This window comes from Salmo salar, chromosome 07 (genome assembly GCF_965601325.2).
Source record: "Salmo salar chromosome 07, fSalSal1, whole genome shotgun sequence".
Lineage (NCBI taxonomy): Eukaryota > Metazoa > Chordata > Actinopteri > Salmoniformes > Salmonidae > Salmo > Salmo salar.
The window spans coordinates 47,055,303-47,069,373 of NC_138297.1; the positions used below are offsets into that span (position 1 = coordinate 47,055,303).

The 14,071-nt window shown below is 44.2% G+C and overlaps 1 protein-coding gene across 3 annotated transcripts in view; it reads right to left on the reverse strand.

The window, feature by feature from the left end:
• Window positions 1–14,071, reverse strand: part of LOC106609297 (uncharacterized) — a 46,914-nt gene that overhangs the window by 13,250 nt on the left and 19,593 nt on the right. For all 3 annotated transcript variants that reach the window (XM_014207954.3, XM_082977700.1, XM_014207953.3), the window contains exons 3-5: window positions 3,248–3,559; window positions 2,741–2,815; window positions 425–724 (exon numbers count right to left, since the gene is read on the reverse strand). In XM_014207954.3, the coding sequence (XP_014063429.2) occupies window positions 425–724; window positions 2,741–2,815; window positions 3,248–3,559 (687 nt within the window). The remainder of the gene's footprint in view (window positions 1–424; window positions 725–2,740; window positions 2,816–3,247; window positions 3,560–14,071) is intronic.

Below are 14,071 nucleotides of genomic sequence, written 5' to 3' on the forward strand. Positions count from 1 at the left end.
TTTAATGGAGAGGCCTAAAGCCAAATCTGGCAACCCTGGAGTCACGATGATGAGTCCCAGACTCTCTCGTATTTTCCCACAATTCTCTGCTGCTAAGAAGGCCTCTGTGCCAACTGGACCTGTTGAGTCTGTAAAAACCTGGATCTTTTCTCGTGTTTCTATTGGATCCGGCCTACAGTTTCAACTGGATCATATTACTGTGCCGTATTATTGGGTATACTGACTGGGATTTTCCTCATCACTGATTGGGTTCCATTGCTTCAGTGTTATGTATGGAGTGGTGTACTGGTTGGGCAGGGAATGGGTGTGTGGAATGGTTGTGTTTTGAGTTTGTGTAAGGGGTTTAAGCAGTGTTGCAGCTTGTGTGGTGTTGTAGTGGTTAGTAGTTTGAGTTAGATGCAGGGTTAGTGCAGTATGGTAGTACCGTCAGTCTCTCCCTCCCTCCTCATGCTCTTCATACTGATTTCGGCCCGCAGGGTGGTGATCTCCAGCTCGTACTCTTGGGCCGTGGTGCGGAGACGCTGCAGCTCGGCCCTCAGACGACACAGCTCCTCCTGCAGGGAGGCGATGTCGTTCTCCCTCTCTGCCGCCGCCTCCTCCCCCGCATGCTGCAGCACCAGCACCTCCTCCTGGGCAGACCTCAGCTCCTCCTGCACCTCCCCCAGCTCACTCTCCTTCTCCTCCTCCAGAGAGTCCATCTCCTCCTGGACTGAACGCAGCTGAGCTAGAGGGGGAAGGAGAGGAGAGGAGAGGAGAGGAGAGGAGAGGAGAGGAGAGGAGAGGAGAGAGAGGAGAGGAGAGGAGAGGAGAGGAGAGGAGAGGAGAGGAGAGGAGAGGAGAGGAGAGGAGAGGAGAGGAGAGGAGAGGAGAGGAGAGGAGAGGAGAGGAGAGGAGAGTTCATGTCAATCTGTGAATCAGAAAAGACAAGCAATGTTGACTTGTACTCTGTCAAGGACCTTTTGTTTCAGGAAGGTCTGGTAAACACTCTAGTGAACATGTCCTGGCTGCAAAGAGCAGACACAAGAGCTGAATGAGCCAGGGATATGGGGAGGAGAGTTAAGAGGGAGAGGGCAGAGGAGAGGGACAAGGGAATTAGCTCTGGTCTGGGCTTTCTATCTCTAAAGTATAACCCCTATCGCCTCACCTCTCCTCATTAATCACACACACACACTTTACTTTTAAAGTAAAGAGAGACTGATGTGTTTACACAGACACAGCTCAAGAGGCCATGGCTATATGGCAGTGTCTGCAGACCAGCTCTCTTAACACACACTGCACAGAGGAACCACACACCTAGATCACTTCTTGGACCACAACATTACAAAGATGTACAGTCTGGGCCGTTCTGGCTCAGACAAAGCTACTTACGTACTTAGTTATAGTGTGAGGTACAGTATAGTATTGTACTGGACATAGGCTTGTCCTGGGTTAGAGACAAAAGGAGTCTGGGCTCACCAGAGCGAGGGGGCCATTCTTGAGCACTCACACGGTTGTACAATCCGTTCACATTCTCCTCTTGAGAACGTTCCTTACGGGAACATCAATCCCCTTCTGCCTTAATGTTTACAGTCATTCAGCCAATCACATGGCCTCTCTCCGACATCACATGGCATTCTGCCTTGGTGTTGCCGTTACGTGGAGCGCACCATGTATGGAGAGTTCTCTCCCTCTCGCTCCTTCTCCCTCACTGTGGATGGGAAACACTGGCGTCGTGTGCGTACAACAGCAGAATAACAAAGCCAAATGAGCTAAGACAAACTACCCCTACCTCGGCCTGCTATCCACCCCCCTCACCTCCAGTCTGCATTCCAATAGGAGTCATGTGGTGAGTGTCACTGCAAGGGGGGAGTGAGAGAGGAATAAGGAGGGAGTGCTGTGCTCCCTCTCACCCCCCACGCACCCTTACACTCAGTCATCTACATAACCCCATGTTTATCCAAATGCTGAGCCTGGAGACTGAGCATCTTCTCCTAAGGAAGTGACATCATGACAAGGCCTCTATGTCGTCCGGAGCCACTGTCCTCCCTGTAACTAATGATGTCTGGTGCACAGAATGAAGTAGAACAGAATAGTAATATATGGATTTCTAGTCTGGTGTCTCTCTGGTCACGTGACGTCATTCATACGGTGGCCACCAATTCTCCTGAGGTTGAGCACCATTGAGATTTCAGCCAATCATGGAGCTATACCAGATCTCTTCCCAAGCAGACAAATTCTGTGAATGCAGTCTAAGATTGGTAATTGGCGCTAGATAAGCCTGTCATTTTAGACAATTAGACCATATAACTATTGTAGGACTAAGTCATAAGAGAATAGATATAATGTCATATTCATCTATGTGTATTGAAACCCTATAGCGCTTTTTATATTGACTCTACTTGGAACAATTTATTTGAAAACTTTTGTTTAAATCTGATAGCGTTGTTAAGTGATGGGGACAGTACAAATAGAAAGAGAGAGAGAAGGATATTGTGTCCAATGCATGTATCTCTTAAAGTTGTCCTCTCTCCACTATCATGAGCCCCTGCTAGGAGACATAGGAGTGGGGAGTTCATTAATCTATAAAAGTTGTGTTTATTGGTAACTTTTCCTCAGCCAATACACTATTTCATGAGACAGTAGGGGAAGATAATGGTACTGTGTTCATTTATCAGAAGTGGAGAGAGGAGAGGTTGTGTGTAATGGTGTGTGCGCTTGTGTGCATGTTTGTGTGTGCATACACGCTTGCGTGTGTGTCTACCTTGCAGTCTCTGGATCTGTCTGGTAAAGCTCTCTGCCTGGTGAGCACTAGCCAGACGCTCATCTTCCAACAGACCTGGGACAGAGGAAAGAGGGAGAGAGGGGAGGAAGAGAAGAAGGGGGGATATGAAAGGAGGAAATGTACAAGAGGAGGGAGAGAAAGGGGGAGGAGAGGAGGAACAAAGTGAGTATGCATGTGAGTCAGCAGAATGGACCATGGGGGAGTTGGGGCAGGGACAGCTGAGCAAAAGGACCTCCCAACCCTCTCACAACCCAGCTGTGATGTCACAATGAACTAAACACCCAGCATGCAATCATGGCTACAGCTGTCACACGCGCACAGGCACACACGCGCACAGGCACACATACACTCACACTCACTCACTCAGACACACGCAATTCCACACACTAACACAAATACAGTCACACTCAGACACAAACGCTTCACTCACACACACACTCACATTCACACACACACTCACATTCACACACACAAACAGCAACTCACCCTGGAGCTCCATGAAGCTCTCTTCATGTTGTTGAGACACCTCCCTGGCCTCCTCCAGCTCCAACACCAGCTGCAACACCTGGGACCTCAACTCCTCCAAGTCATCCTCCTCTAACATTCCTCCTTCCACCTCCTCCTCCTCTTTCACCTCTTTCTCCTCTCCCTGCTCCTCCTGCTGGCCCTTCTCTCCGTTCCCCACCTCCACCTCCTTCTCTTTCTCCTCCTTCTCATCGTTCTCCTCCAGGGACTCCCTCTCTTTGGCCGTCAGCATGTCCACAATGCCAGGCCTTACCTTCAGGTCACATATGTCATCTAGAGAGAGAGGGATGGGGGAAAGGAGAGATAAGGATAGATAGAGTGTGAGAGAGAAAGAGAGAGAGAGAGAGAGAGAGAAAGAGAGAGAGAGAGAGAGAATTACTACCTCTGTAAACAGCTTAGTTTGCAAACTCCTTTCATACAGAGGTCTGTATTGGCCTACAAAGTGGTAGCAGTTCTTCCTAACTCATTGACCCTGCTTCATAGCCCCCAGCCCCCCCCCCCCCCCCCCCCCGGATTGTTCGTTCTTGCCCACACAGTCCACTACCTGAGAGTGCTGTCCTCAGACCAAGCAGAAGGCTGCTGAGCAACTATTCAAGTAGTGTAACCTGTTCTACAGAGCCATCTAGTGGGAAAACAGAGGAACATTCAGAGAAACTCAGAGGAACTCAAAAAACTCAATACACTCTCTATGGAGCTATATATGTCTCTTCAGAATCATCTAAAAATAATGCTGAGTCAGGGGAAGAAAGAATATTTATCTTTTGATACACTTGAGTCATTGCTTATGCAATATATGACGGAGACTGCTTTCCATGTTAAAGAGATGATAGAAATCACAAAAACTCAGAGCGAGAGAGAGAGACAGACAGAGACAGCGTAGGAGAGAGAGAGACAGAGAGACAGAGACAGAGGGAGAGCGAGAGACAGAGAGAGAGTCAGAGAGAAAGAGTGAGATACACTTCCTCTCTCCCTCTCTCTCTCTCTCTCTCACACACACACACACACACACACTTCCTATCTCTCTCACACACTTCCTCTCTCCTCCTCTCTCTCTCTTCCTTTCTCTCTCTTCCCCTCGCTCTCTCTCTCTTCCTCTCTCTCTCTCTATTCCCCTCTCTCTCTTCCTCTCTCTCTCTTCCTCCCTTCCTCTCTCTATTCCCCTCTCTCTCTCTTCCTCTCTCTCTCTTCCTTTCTCGCTCTTCCCCTCTCTCATCCAGTGGGACTGTTGGTCTGTTACATGTACAGTTGAAGTTGGAAGTTTGTATACACCTTAGCCAAATACATTTAAACTCAGTTTTTTTTAATCCTAGTAAAAATTCCCTGTCTTAGGATCACCACTTTATTTTAAGAATGTGAAATGTCAGAATAATAGTAGAGAGAATTATTTATTTCAGCTTTTATTTCTTTCATCACATTCCCAGTGGGACAGAAGTTTACATACACTCAATTAGTATTTGGTAGCATTGCCTTTAAATTGTTTAACTTGGGTCAAACATTTTGGGTAGCCTTCCACAAGCTTTCCATAATAAGTTGGGTGAATTTTGGCCCATTCCTCCTAACAGAGCTCGTGTAACTGAGTCAGGTTTGCAGGCCTCCTTGCTCGCACACGCTTTTTCAGTTCTGCCCACAAATTTTCTAAAGGATTGAGGTCAGGGCTTTGTTATGGCCAACCCAAAACCTTGACTTTGTTGTCCTTAAGCCATTTTGCCACAACTTTGGAAGTATGCTTGGGGTCATTGTCCATTTTTAAGACCCATTTGCGACCAAGCTTTAACTTCCTGACTGATGTCTTGAGATTCAATATATCCACATAATCTTCCGTCCTCATGATGCCATCTATTTTGTGCAGTGCACAAGTCCCTCCTGCAGCAAAGCACCCCCACAACATGATGCTGAAACCCCCTTGCTTTACGGTTGGGATGGTGTTCTCCGGCTTGCAAGCATCCCCCTTTTTCCTCCAAACTTAACGATGGTCATTATGGCCAAACAGTTCTATTTTTGTTTCATCTGACCAGAGGACATTTCTCCAAAAAGTACGATGTGCAGTTGCAAAACGTAGTCTGGCTTTTTTATGGCGGTTTTGGAGCAGTGGCTTCTTCCTTGCTGAGCGGCCTTTCAGGTTATGTTGATAAAGGACTCATTTTACTGTGGATATAGATACTTTTGTACCTGTTTCCTCCAGCATCTTCACAATGTCCTTTGCTGTTGTTCTGGGATTGATTTGCACTTTTCGCACCAAAGTACGTTCATCTCTAGGAGACAGAACGTGTCTCCTTCCTGAGCGGTATGACGGCTGCGTGGTCCCATGGCGTTTATACTTGTGTACTATTGTTTGTACAGATGAACGTGGTACCTTCAGGCTTTTGGAAATTGCTCCCCAAGGATGAACCAGACTTGTGGAGGTCTACAATTTATTTTCTGAGGTTTTGGCTGATTTCTTTTGATTTTCCCATGATGTCAGGCAAAGAGGCACTGAGTTTGAAGGTACGCCTTGAAATACATCCACAGGTACACCTCCAATTGACTCAAATTATGTCAATTAGCCTATCAGAAACTTATAAAGCCATGACATTATTTTCAGGAATTTTCCAACCTTTTTAAAAGCACAGTCAACTTAGTGTATGTAAACTTCTGACCCACTGGAATTGTGAAACAGTGAATTATAAGTGAAATAATCTGTCTGTAAACAATTGTTGGAAAATTACTTGTGTCATGCACAAAGTAGATGTTTTAACCGATTTGCCAAAATGATAGTTTGTTTACAAGAAATATGTGGAGTGGTTGAAAAACAAGTTTTAATGACTCCAACCTAAGTGTATGTAAACTTCTGACTTCAGCTGTACATCATGGCTGACAGGTGCTGGTTTCTATATATATTTCTATATCCCGTTCTCATCCTCTCTCTCACACTTCCTCTCAATTCAATTCAATTCAATTCAAGGGGCTTTATTGGCATGGGAAACATATTGCCAAAGCAAGTGAAGTAGATAATAAACAAAAGAGAAATTAACAATTTTACACTCAGAAGTTCCAAAAGAATAAAGACATTTCAAATGTCATATTATGTCTATATACAGTGTTGTAACAATGTGCAAATCATTAAAGTACAAAAGGGAAAATTAATAAACGTAAATATGGGTTGTATTTACAATGGTGTTTGTTCTTCACTAGTTGCCCTTTTCTTGTGGCAACAGGTCACAAATCTTGATGCTGTGATGGCACACTGTGGTATTTCACCCAGTAGGTATGGGAGTTTATCAAAATCGGGTTTGTTTTTGAATTCTTTGTGAATCTGTGGGAAATATGTATCTCGAATACGGTCATACATTTGGCAGGAGGTTAGGAAGTGCAGCTCAGTTTCCACCTTATTTTGTGGGCAGTGTGCACATAGTCTGTCTTCTCTCTGTAGGTGATGGCTTTGTTATGGAAGGTTTGGGAATCGCTTCCTTTTAGGTGGTTGTAGAATTTAACGGCTTATTTCTGGATTTTGATCATTAGCGGGTATCGGCCTAATTCTGCTCTGCATACTTTATTTGGTGTTTTACGTTGTACACAGAGGATATTTTTGCAGAATTCTGCATGCAGAGTCTCAATTTGGTGTTTGTCCCATTTTGTGAATTCTTGCTTGGTGAGCAGACCCCAGACCTCACAACAATAAAGGGCAATGGGTTCTATAACTGATTCAAGTATTTTTAGCCAGATCCTAATTGGTAAGTCGAATTTTATGTTCCTTTTGAAGGCATAGAAGGCCCTTCTTGCCTTGTCTCTCAGATCGTTCACAGCTTTGTGGAAGTTACCTGTGGTGCTGATGTTTAGGCCAAGGTATGTAGAGTTTTTTGTGTGCTCCAGGGAAACGGTGTCAAGATAGAATTTGTATTTCTGGTCCTGGAGACCGGATCTTTTTTGGAACACCATTATTTTTGTCTTACTGAGATTTACTGTCAGGGCCCAGGTCTGGCAAAATCTGTGCAGAAGATCTAGTTGCTGCTGTAGGCCCTCCTTGGTTTGTGACAGAAGCAGCAGATCATCAGCAAAGAGTAGACATTTGACTTTAGATTCTAGTAGGGTGAGGCCGGGTGCTGCAGACTGTTCTTGTGCCCTCGCCAATTCGTTGATATATATGTTGAGGAGGGTGGGGCTTAAGCTGCATTCCTGTTTTTTGCCAATTTTAACTTGTTGACTTGACTTGTTGTTTGTGTACATGGATTTTATAATGTCATATGTTTTTCCCCCAACACCACTATCCATTAATTTATATGGCAAACACTCATGCCAAATTGAGTCAAAGGCTTTTTTGAAATCAACAAAGCATGAGAAGGCTTTGTTATTTTTTTGGTTTGTTTGTTAATCAATTAGGCTGTGCAGGGTGATTATGTGGTCTGTCATACAAAAATTTGGTAAAAAGCCAATTTGACATTAGACAGTACATTGTTTTAACTGAGGAAATGTACGATTCTGCTGTTACTGATAATGCAGAGGATTTTCCCAAAGTTGCTGTTTACGCATTTCCCACAGTTGTTGTTGGGGTCAAATTTGTCTCCACTTTTGTGGATTGGGGTGATCAGTCCTTGGTTCCAAATATTGGGGAAGACGCTAGAGCTAAGGATGATGTTAAAGAGTTTTAGTATAGCCATTTGGAATTTGTTGTCTGTATATTTGATCATTTCATTGAGGATACCATCAACACAACAGGCCTTTTTGGATTGGAGGGTTTTTGTTTTGTCCTGTAGTTCATTCAAGGTAATTGGAGAATCCAGTGGGTTCTGGTAGTCTTTAATAGTTGATTCTAAGATTTGTATTTGATCATGTATATGTTTTTGCTGTTTGTTCTTCGTTATAGAGCCCAAAAGATTGGAGAAGTGGTTTACCCATACATCTCCATTTTGGATAGATAATTCTTTGTGTTGTTGTTTGTTTAGTGTTTTCCAATTTCCACAGAAGTGGTTAGAGTCGATGGATTCTTCAATTACATTGAGATGATTTCTGACGTGCTGTTCCTTCTTTTTCCGTAGTGTATTTCTGTATTGTTTTAGTGATTCACCATAGTGAAGGCGCAGACTCAGGCTTTCTGGGTCACTACGTGTTTGGTTGGACAGGTTCCTCAAATTCTTTCTTAGGTTTTTGCATTCTTCATCAAACCATTTGTCATTGTTGTTCATTTTCTTCAGTTTTCTGTTTGACATTTTTTGATTTGATAGGGAAGCTGAAAGGTCAAATATACCGTTTAGATTTTCAACTGCCAAGTTTACACCTTCGCTATTACAGTGAAATGTTTTGTCCAGGAAGTTGTCTAAAAGGGATTGAATTTGTTGTTGCCTAATTGCTTTTTGGTAGGTTTCCACACAACATTCCTTCCATCTGTAGCATTTGTTAATGTTCCTTTGGCTTTGATGCCTCATTATTGAGTATTGCTCTGTTTAAGTAGACTGTGATTTTGCTGTGATCTGATAGGGGTGTCAGTGGGCTGACTGTGAATACTCTGAGAGACTCTGGGTAGAGGTCAATAATAAAGTAGTCTTCAGTACTACTGCCAAGAGATGAGCTATAGGTGTACCTACCATAGGAGTCCCTTCGAAGGCTACCATTGACTATGTACATACCCAGCGTGCAACAGAGGTGCAGGAGTTGTGACCTGTTTTTGTTGGTTATGTTGTCATAGTTGTGCCTAGGGGGGCATATGGGGAAGGGAATGCTGTCACCTTCAGGCAGGTGTTTGTCCCCCTGTGTGCTGAGGGTGTCAGGTTCTTGTCCAGTTCTGGCATTTAGGTCATCACAGACTAGTACATGTCCCTGGGCCTGGAAATGATTGATTTCCCCCTCCAGGAGGGAGAAGCTGTCTTCATTAAAGTATGGAGATTCTAGTGGGGGGATATAGATAGATATAGGGGCAGCAGGGTAGCCTTGTGGTTAGCACGTTGGACTAGTAACCGAAATTTTACAAGATTGAATCCCCGAGCTGACAAGGAAAAAAATCTGTCGTTCTGCCCATGAACAAGGCAGTTAACCCCACTGTTCCTAGGCCATCATTGAAAATAAGAATTTCTTCTTAACTGACTTGCCTAGTTAAATAAAGGTAAAATAAAGATAGCACACAGGAGGATGTTTTTCTCTGTTAAGATCATTTCCTGTCACACCCTGATCAGTTTTACCTGTCCTCGTCTCCACCCCCTCCAGGTGTCGCATGTTTTCCCCAGTGTATTTATCCCTGTGTTTCCTGTCTCTCTGTGCCAGTTCGTCTTGTATGTTTCCAAGTCAACCAGAGTTTTACCCGTTCTCCTGCTTTTTGCATTCTCCTTTTTCTAGTCCTCACAGTTTTGACCCTTGCCTGTTTCTGGACTTTGTACCCGCCCACCTGACCATTCTGCCTGCCTTGACCACGAGCCTGTCTGCCACTCTGTACCTCCTGGACTCTGATCTGGTTTTGACCTTTTTGCCTGTCCACAACCATTCTCTTGCCTACACTCTTGGATTAATAAACATTGTAAGACTCCAACCATCTGCCTCCTGTGTCTGCATTTGGGTCTCACCTTGTGCCTTGATATTTCCTTTTGAATTTCTAGCCAAATGTATCGCAGGTCTGTGAGAGGGTTTTGCTGGTCTGGGCGGGGTGTCTATTGATCTATTACTCCTGTGTGAGATGTTGGGGCTGTGTTTGAGAGCGATGTCCTTTAGGGTCCGGGCGAAGGTGGGCACTGCTGCCTTGTATAGGTGGACCTGGTCATAGAGGCTGTTCAAGTCCAGGGTGGAGTGGTGGGCCAGGAAAATATTTGGTTTTGAGGCACAGTCACGGGAAATACTTGCATTTACCCGCTGCATGGTAGCAGGGTGGAGATAACCACGTGCATTGGGTAAAGTAGAAGAAGCTTTTTCAATCACACCCTTCAGTGCTGTGGCCACCCTTTCCTGCTGTGTCCGCAGGTTGTTTGTGTCTGTGTGTATTATTATGTAGCTGGGTGATCCTAGTTGGTCCTCAGGCAGAAGGTCTAGGGCGGGCTGGGTGTTTGGACACCAGAGTTTAGACACACTGTGTTTGGCAAAAGGTTTTCTTCTTGTATATATTTCCCATTTGAGTTCATAAGGAGTACAATCTGTGTCTTGTGTATGTCCTCAGTGGGTGTGGGGGGGTTGTCAGGAGGGCTATCAGGCTGGCTGACAGTGGGGGCCTTGGGGTTCTTCATTTGTCTGTTCTGCTGTGATGTCGCGGCTATGGTCAGGGGTAGACTGTTCTGCTGTGGTGTCGAGGCTATGGTCAGGGGTAGACTGTTCTGCTGTGATGTCAAGGCTATGGTCAGGGGTAGACTGTTCTGCTGTGATGTCGAGGCTATGGTCAGGGGTAGACTGTTCTGCTGTGATGTCGAGGCTATGGTCAGGGGTAGACTGTTCTGCTGTGGTGTCGAGGCTATGGTCAGGGGTAGACTGTTCTGCTGTGGTGTCGAGGCTATGGTCAGGGGTAGACTGTTCTGCTGTGATGTCGAGGCTATGGTCAGGGGTAGACTGTTCTGCTGTGATGTCGAGGCTATGGTCAGGGGTAGACTGTTCTGCTGTGGTGTCGAGGCTATGGTCAGGGGTAGACTGTTCTGCTGAGGTGTCGAGGCTATGGTCAGGGGTAGACTGTTCTGCTGTGGTGTCGAGGCTATGGTCAGGGGTAGACTGTTCTGCTGTGGTGTCGAGGCTATGGTCAGGGGTAGACTGTTCTGCTGTGATGTCGAGGCTATGGTCAGGGGTAGACTGTTCTGCTGTGATGTCGAGGCTATGGTCAGGGGTAGACTGTTCTGCTGTGATGTCGAGGCTATGGTTAGGGGTAGACTGTTCTGCTGTGGTGTCAAGACTTTTGTCGGGAGCTGAAGTGGGCTGTTCTGCTGGCTTCTCTGCTGGGGTGGCCACCTCTCAGTGGGTTGTTCTCTGTCACACGCCATCCCCCTCACCCTCTCCTCCAGCAGTCTGATCATCTCCTCTAGTGCTCTGTTCTTCTCCAGCTCTTGCTTTTTATATTGTTGAAGTTGTCTCATTACAGTCCAGAGTGCAGATATGTCTCTCTCCACCTCCAGCTCTCCGGGTCTGGTTAAGGGGGTGTTGTTGTTCTGGACTGTTGTCTGGGTCTGTGCTGACTGGAGTGTAATCACCTCCTGTTCCAGCTCCACCTGCCTCACGTCCAGCTGGGTAAATGTATCCTTCATTTCAATGAGGGAGTAGTACCCTGTGCTGGGAGGTTGACTTTCCACTTGGGGTTGCTCGTCTGTGGGGTTATAATATGAAGAGGTCTGGTCTGACCCACTCGGGGTGGGGGTATCTTTCTCAAGGGAGAGCTTCTCCTGCTGAGCTAATTCTTTGATTAGGTGAAAGTCCAGCTGAAACTGTTTGGGGTTACCCTGTACCAATACTGTCCCAGACTTGGAAATTTATATTAGCTGACTCAGAGTCGTCAGTATCCTGAGTTTCAACCCATTTCACCCTCTAGACCCTAGCTCCTCTCATCCCCTTTGAAGTGATTGTTTAATGTGGGTGAGGCCTTAGGAAACAACGTTGTCTAATTCTAGGATGCATAGACTAGTAAGGATGCAGCCTGTGTATGCAAGGGTACTGTATCCTGACATAAGTCATTTCCTGTTTTTCAAAGATAACTTGTGTCTTTTCATTGTGAGATCTGGGTTTGTGGCAACTTCGTATTAGGATGGACATTTTATTGAATTCATTCCCAAGTCCGTCTTCCAACCCAAATCTACTCAAATGAAAGACACGACACACTTATCCAATGTTAGCCTCGGAGAAAGAAACTCAGACTTAATTTTTTTTTTAAACACAGCATAACAATTATCATCATGGCACAATTATGGAAGAATATCTGGAGGCCCTGGTTTAGTCTGGATTTAACAGTGATGCCTAAAAGCTAGCAAGGCCAATCTATTTTTAATCAAATGTAATGAGTTGTCGAAGGGAGACGAGACAGGAGTAAAACCACACACATCTGGGACAGAGCAAGGTGAGGGAAACGAATGGTTTCAAAGATGGTTAAAGTAAAACTATAGTGCCTTCATAAAGTATTCATACCCCTTGACTTATTCCACATTTTGTTGGTTACAACCTGAATTAAACATTTATTAAATAGATGTTTTTTTCTCACCCATTTACACACAACACCCCATAATGACAAAGTGAAAACATGCTTTTAAAAATATTACATTTTTTTAAAAGTACAGCTTTGAGTCTTTCTGTAAGAACTTTACAAACATTAACACATTATTCTTTTTTATATTCTTCAAGCTCTGTCAAGTTGGCTGTTGATCATTGCTAGACAGAAACATTTTAAGTCTTGCCATAGATTTTCAAGCCGAATTAAGTCTAAACTACAACTAGGCCACTCAGGAACATTCAATGTCGTCTTGGTAAGCAACTCCAGTGTTTATTTGGCCATGTGTTTTAGGTTATTGTCCTGCTGAAAGGTGAATTTATCTCCCAGTGTCTGTTGGGAAGCAGACTGAACCAGGTTTTCCTCTAGGATTTTGCCTGTTATAAACTCTATTCCGTTTCTTTTTATCAAAAAAAACCCTCCCTAGGGCTTGCCTATGACAAGTATACCCATAACATGATGCTGCCACCACCGTGCTTGAAAATATGAAGAGTGGTATTCAGTGATGTGTTGTGTTGGATTTGCTACAAACATAACGCTTTGTATTCACGACATAAGGTTCATTTCTTTGCCACATTTTTTGCAGTTGTACTTTAGTGCCTTATTGCAACCAGGATGCATCTTTTGGAATATTTGTATTCTCGGCTACCTTCTTTTCACTCTGTCATTTAACCTCTACGGGATTGGTGTCCACCCCATGGAACGGTTGAGCTAACGTGGGCTAATGTGATTAGCATGAGTTTGTAAGTAACAAAAAGATTTCTCAGGACACAGATATATCTGATATTGGCAGAAAGCTTACATTCTTGTTAATCTAACTGCACTGTCCAATTTACAGTAGCTATTGCAGTGAAAGAATGCCATGCTATTGTTTGAGAAGAGTGAACAGTTATGAACTTGAAAATGTATTAATAAACCAAGTAGGCACATTTGGGCAGTCTTGATACAACCTTTTGAACAGAAATACAGTGGTTCATTGAATCAGTCTAAAACTTGCCACGTACAATGCTTCCATCTAGTGGCCAGAATCTAAATTGCGCCTAATCTGGAATATTACATTTTGGCCTCTCTCTTGCATTTCAAAGATGATGGGAAAAAATACATTGTAGGTGTTTTTTTCTTTGTATTATTGTTTACCAGATCTAATGTGTTATATTCTCCTACATTAAGTTCACATTTCCACAAACTTCAAAGTGTTTCCTTTCAAATGGTATCAAGAATATGCATATCCTTGCTTCAGGTCCTGAGCTTCAGGCAGTTAGACTTGGGTATGTCATTTTAGGCGAAAGTTGAAAAAAAGTGTCCGATCCTTTTGTTAGTGCATTGATAAACATTTTTACTGAGCCACACGGGATCCTACCCAAAGTGTTATTAATAACTTCACCATGCTCAAAGTGATATTCAATGTCTGTTTATTTTTTATTTTTACCAATCTACCAATAGGTTCTCTTCATTGAGGCATTGGAAAACCTCCCTGGTCTTTGTGGTTGAATCTGTTTGAAATTCACTGCTTGACTGAGGGACCTTACAGATAATTGTATGTGTGGGGTATAGAGATGAGCCTTACGACAGGCCATTGCAAATATGGTTATGTGCCATTTTCAAGGTAATTTAGGGTGAAGTGATTGAAACCATTTTATTCATTTCCTTACGGTTCC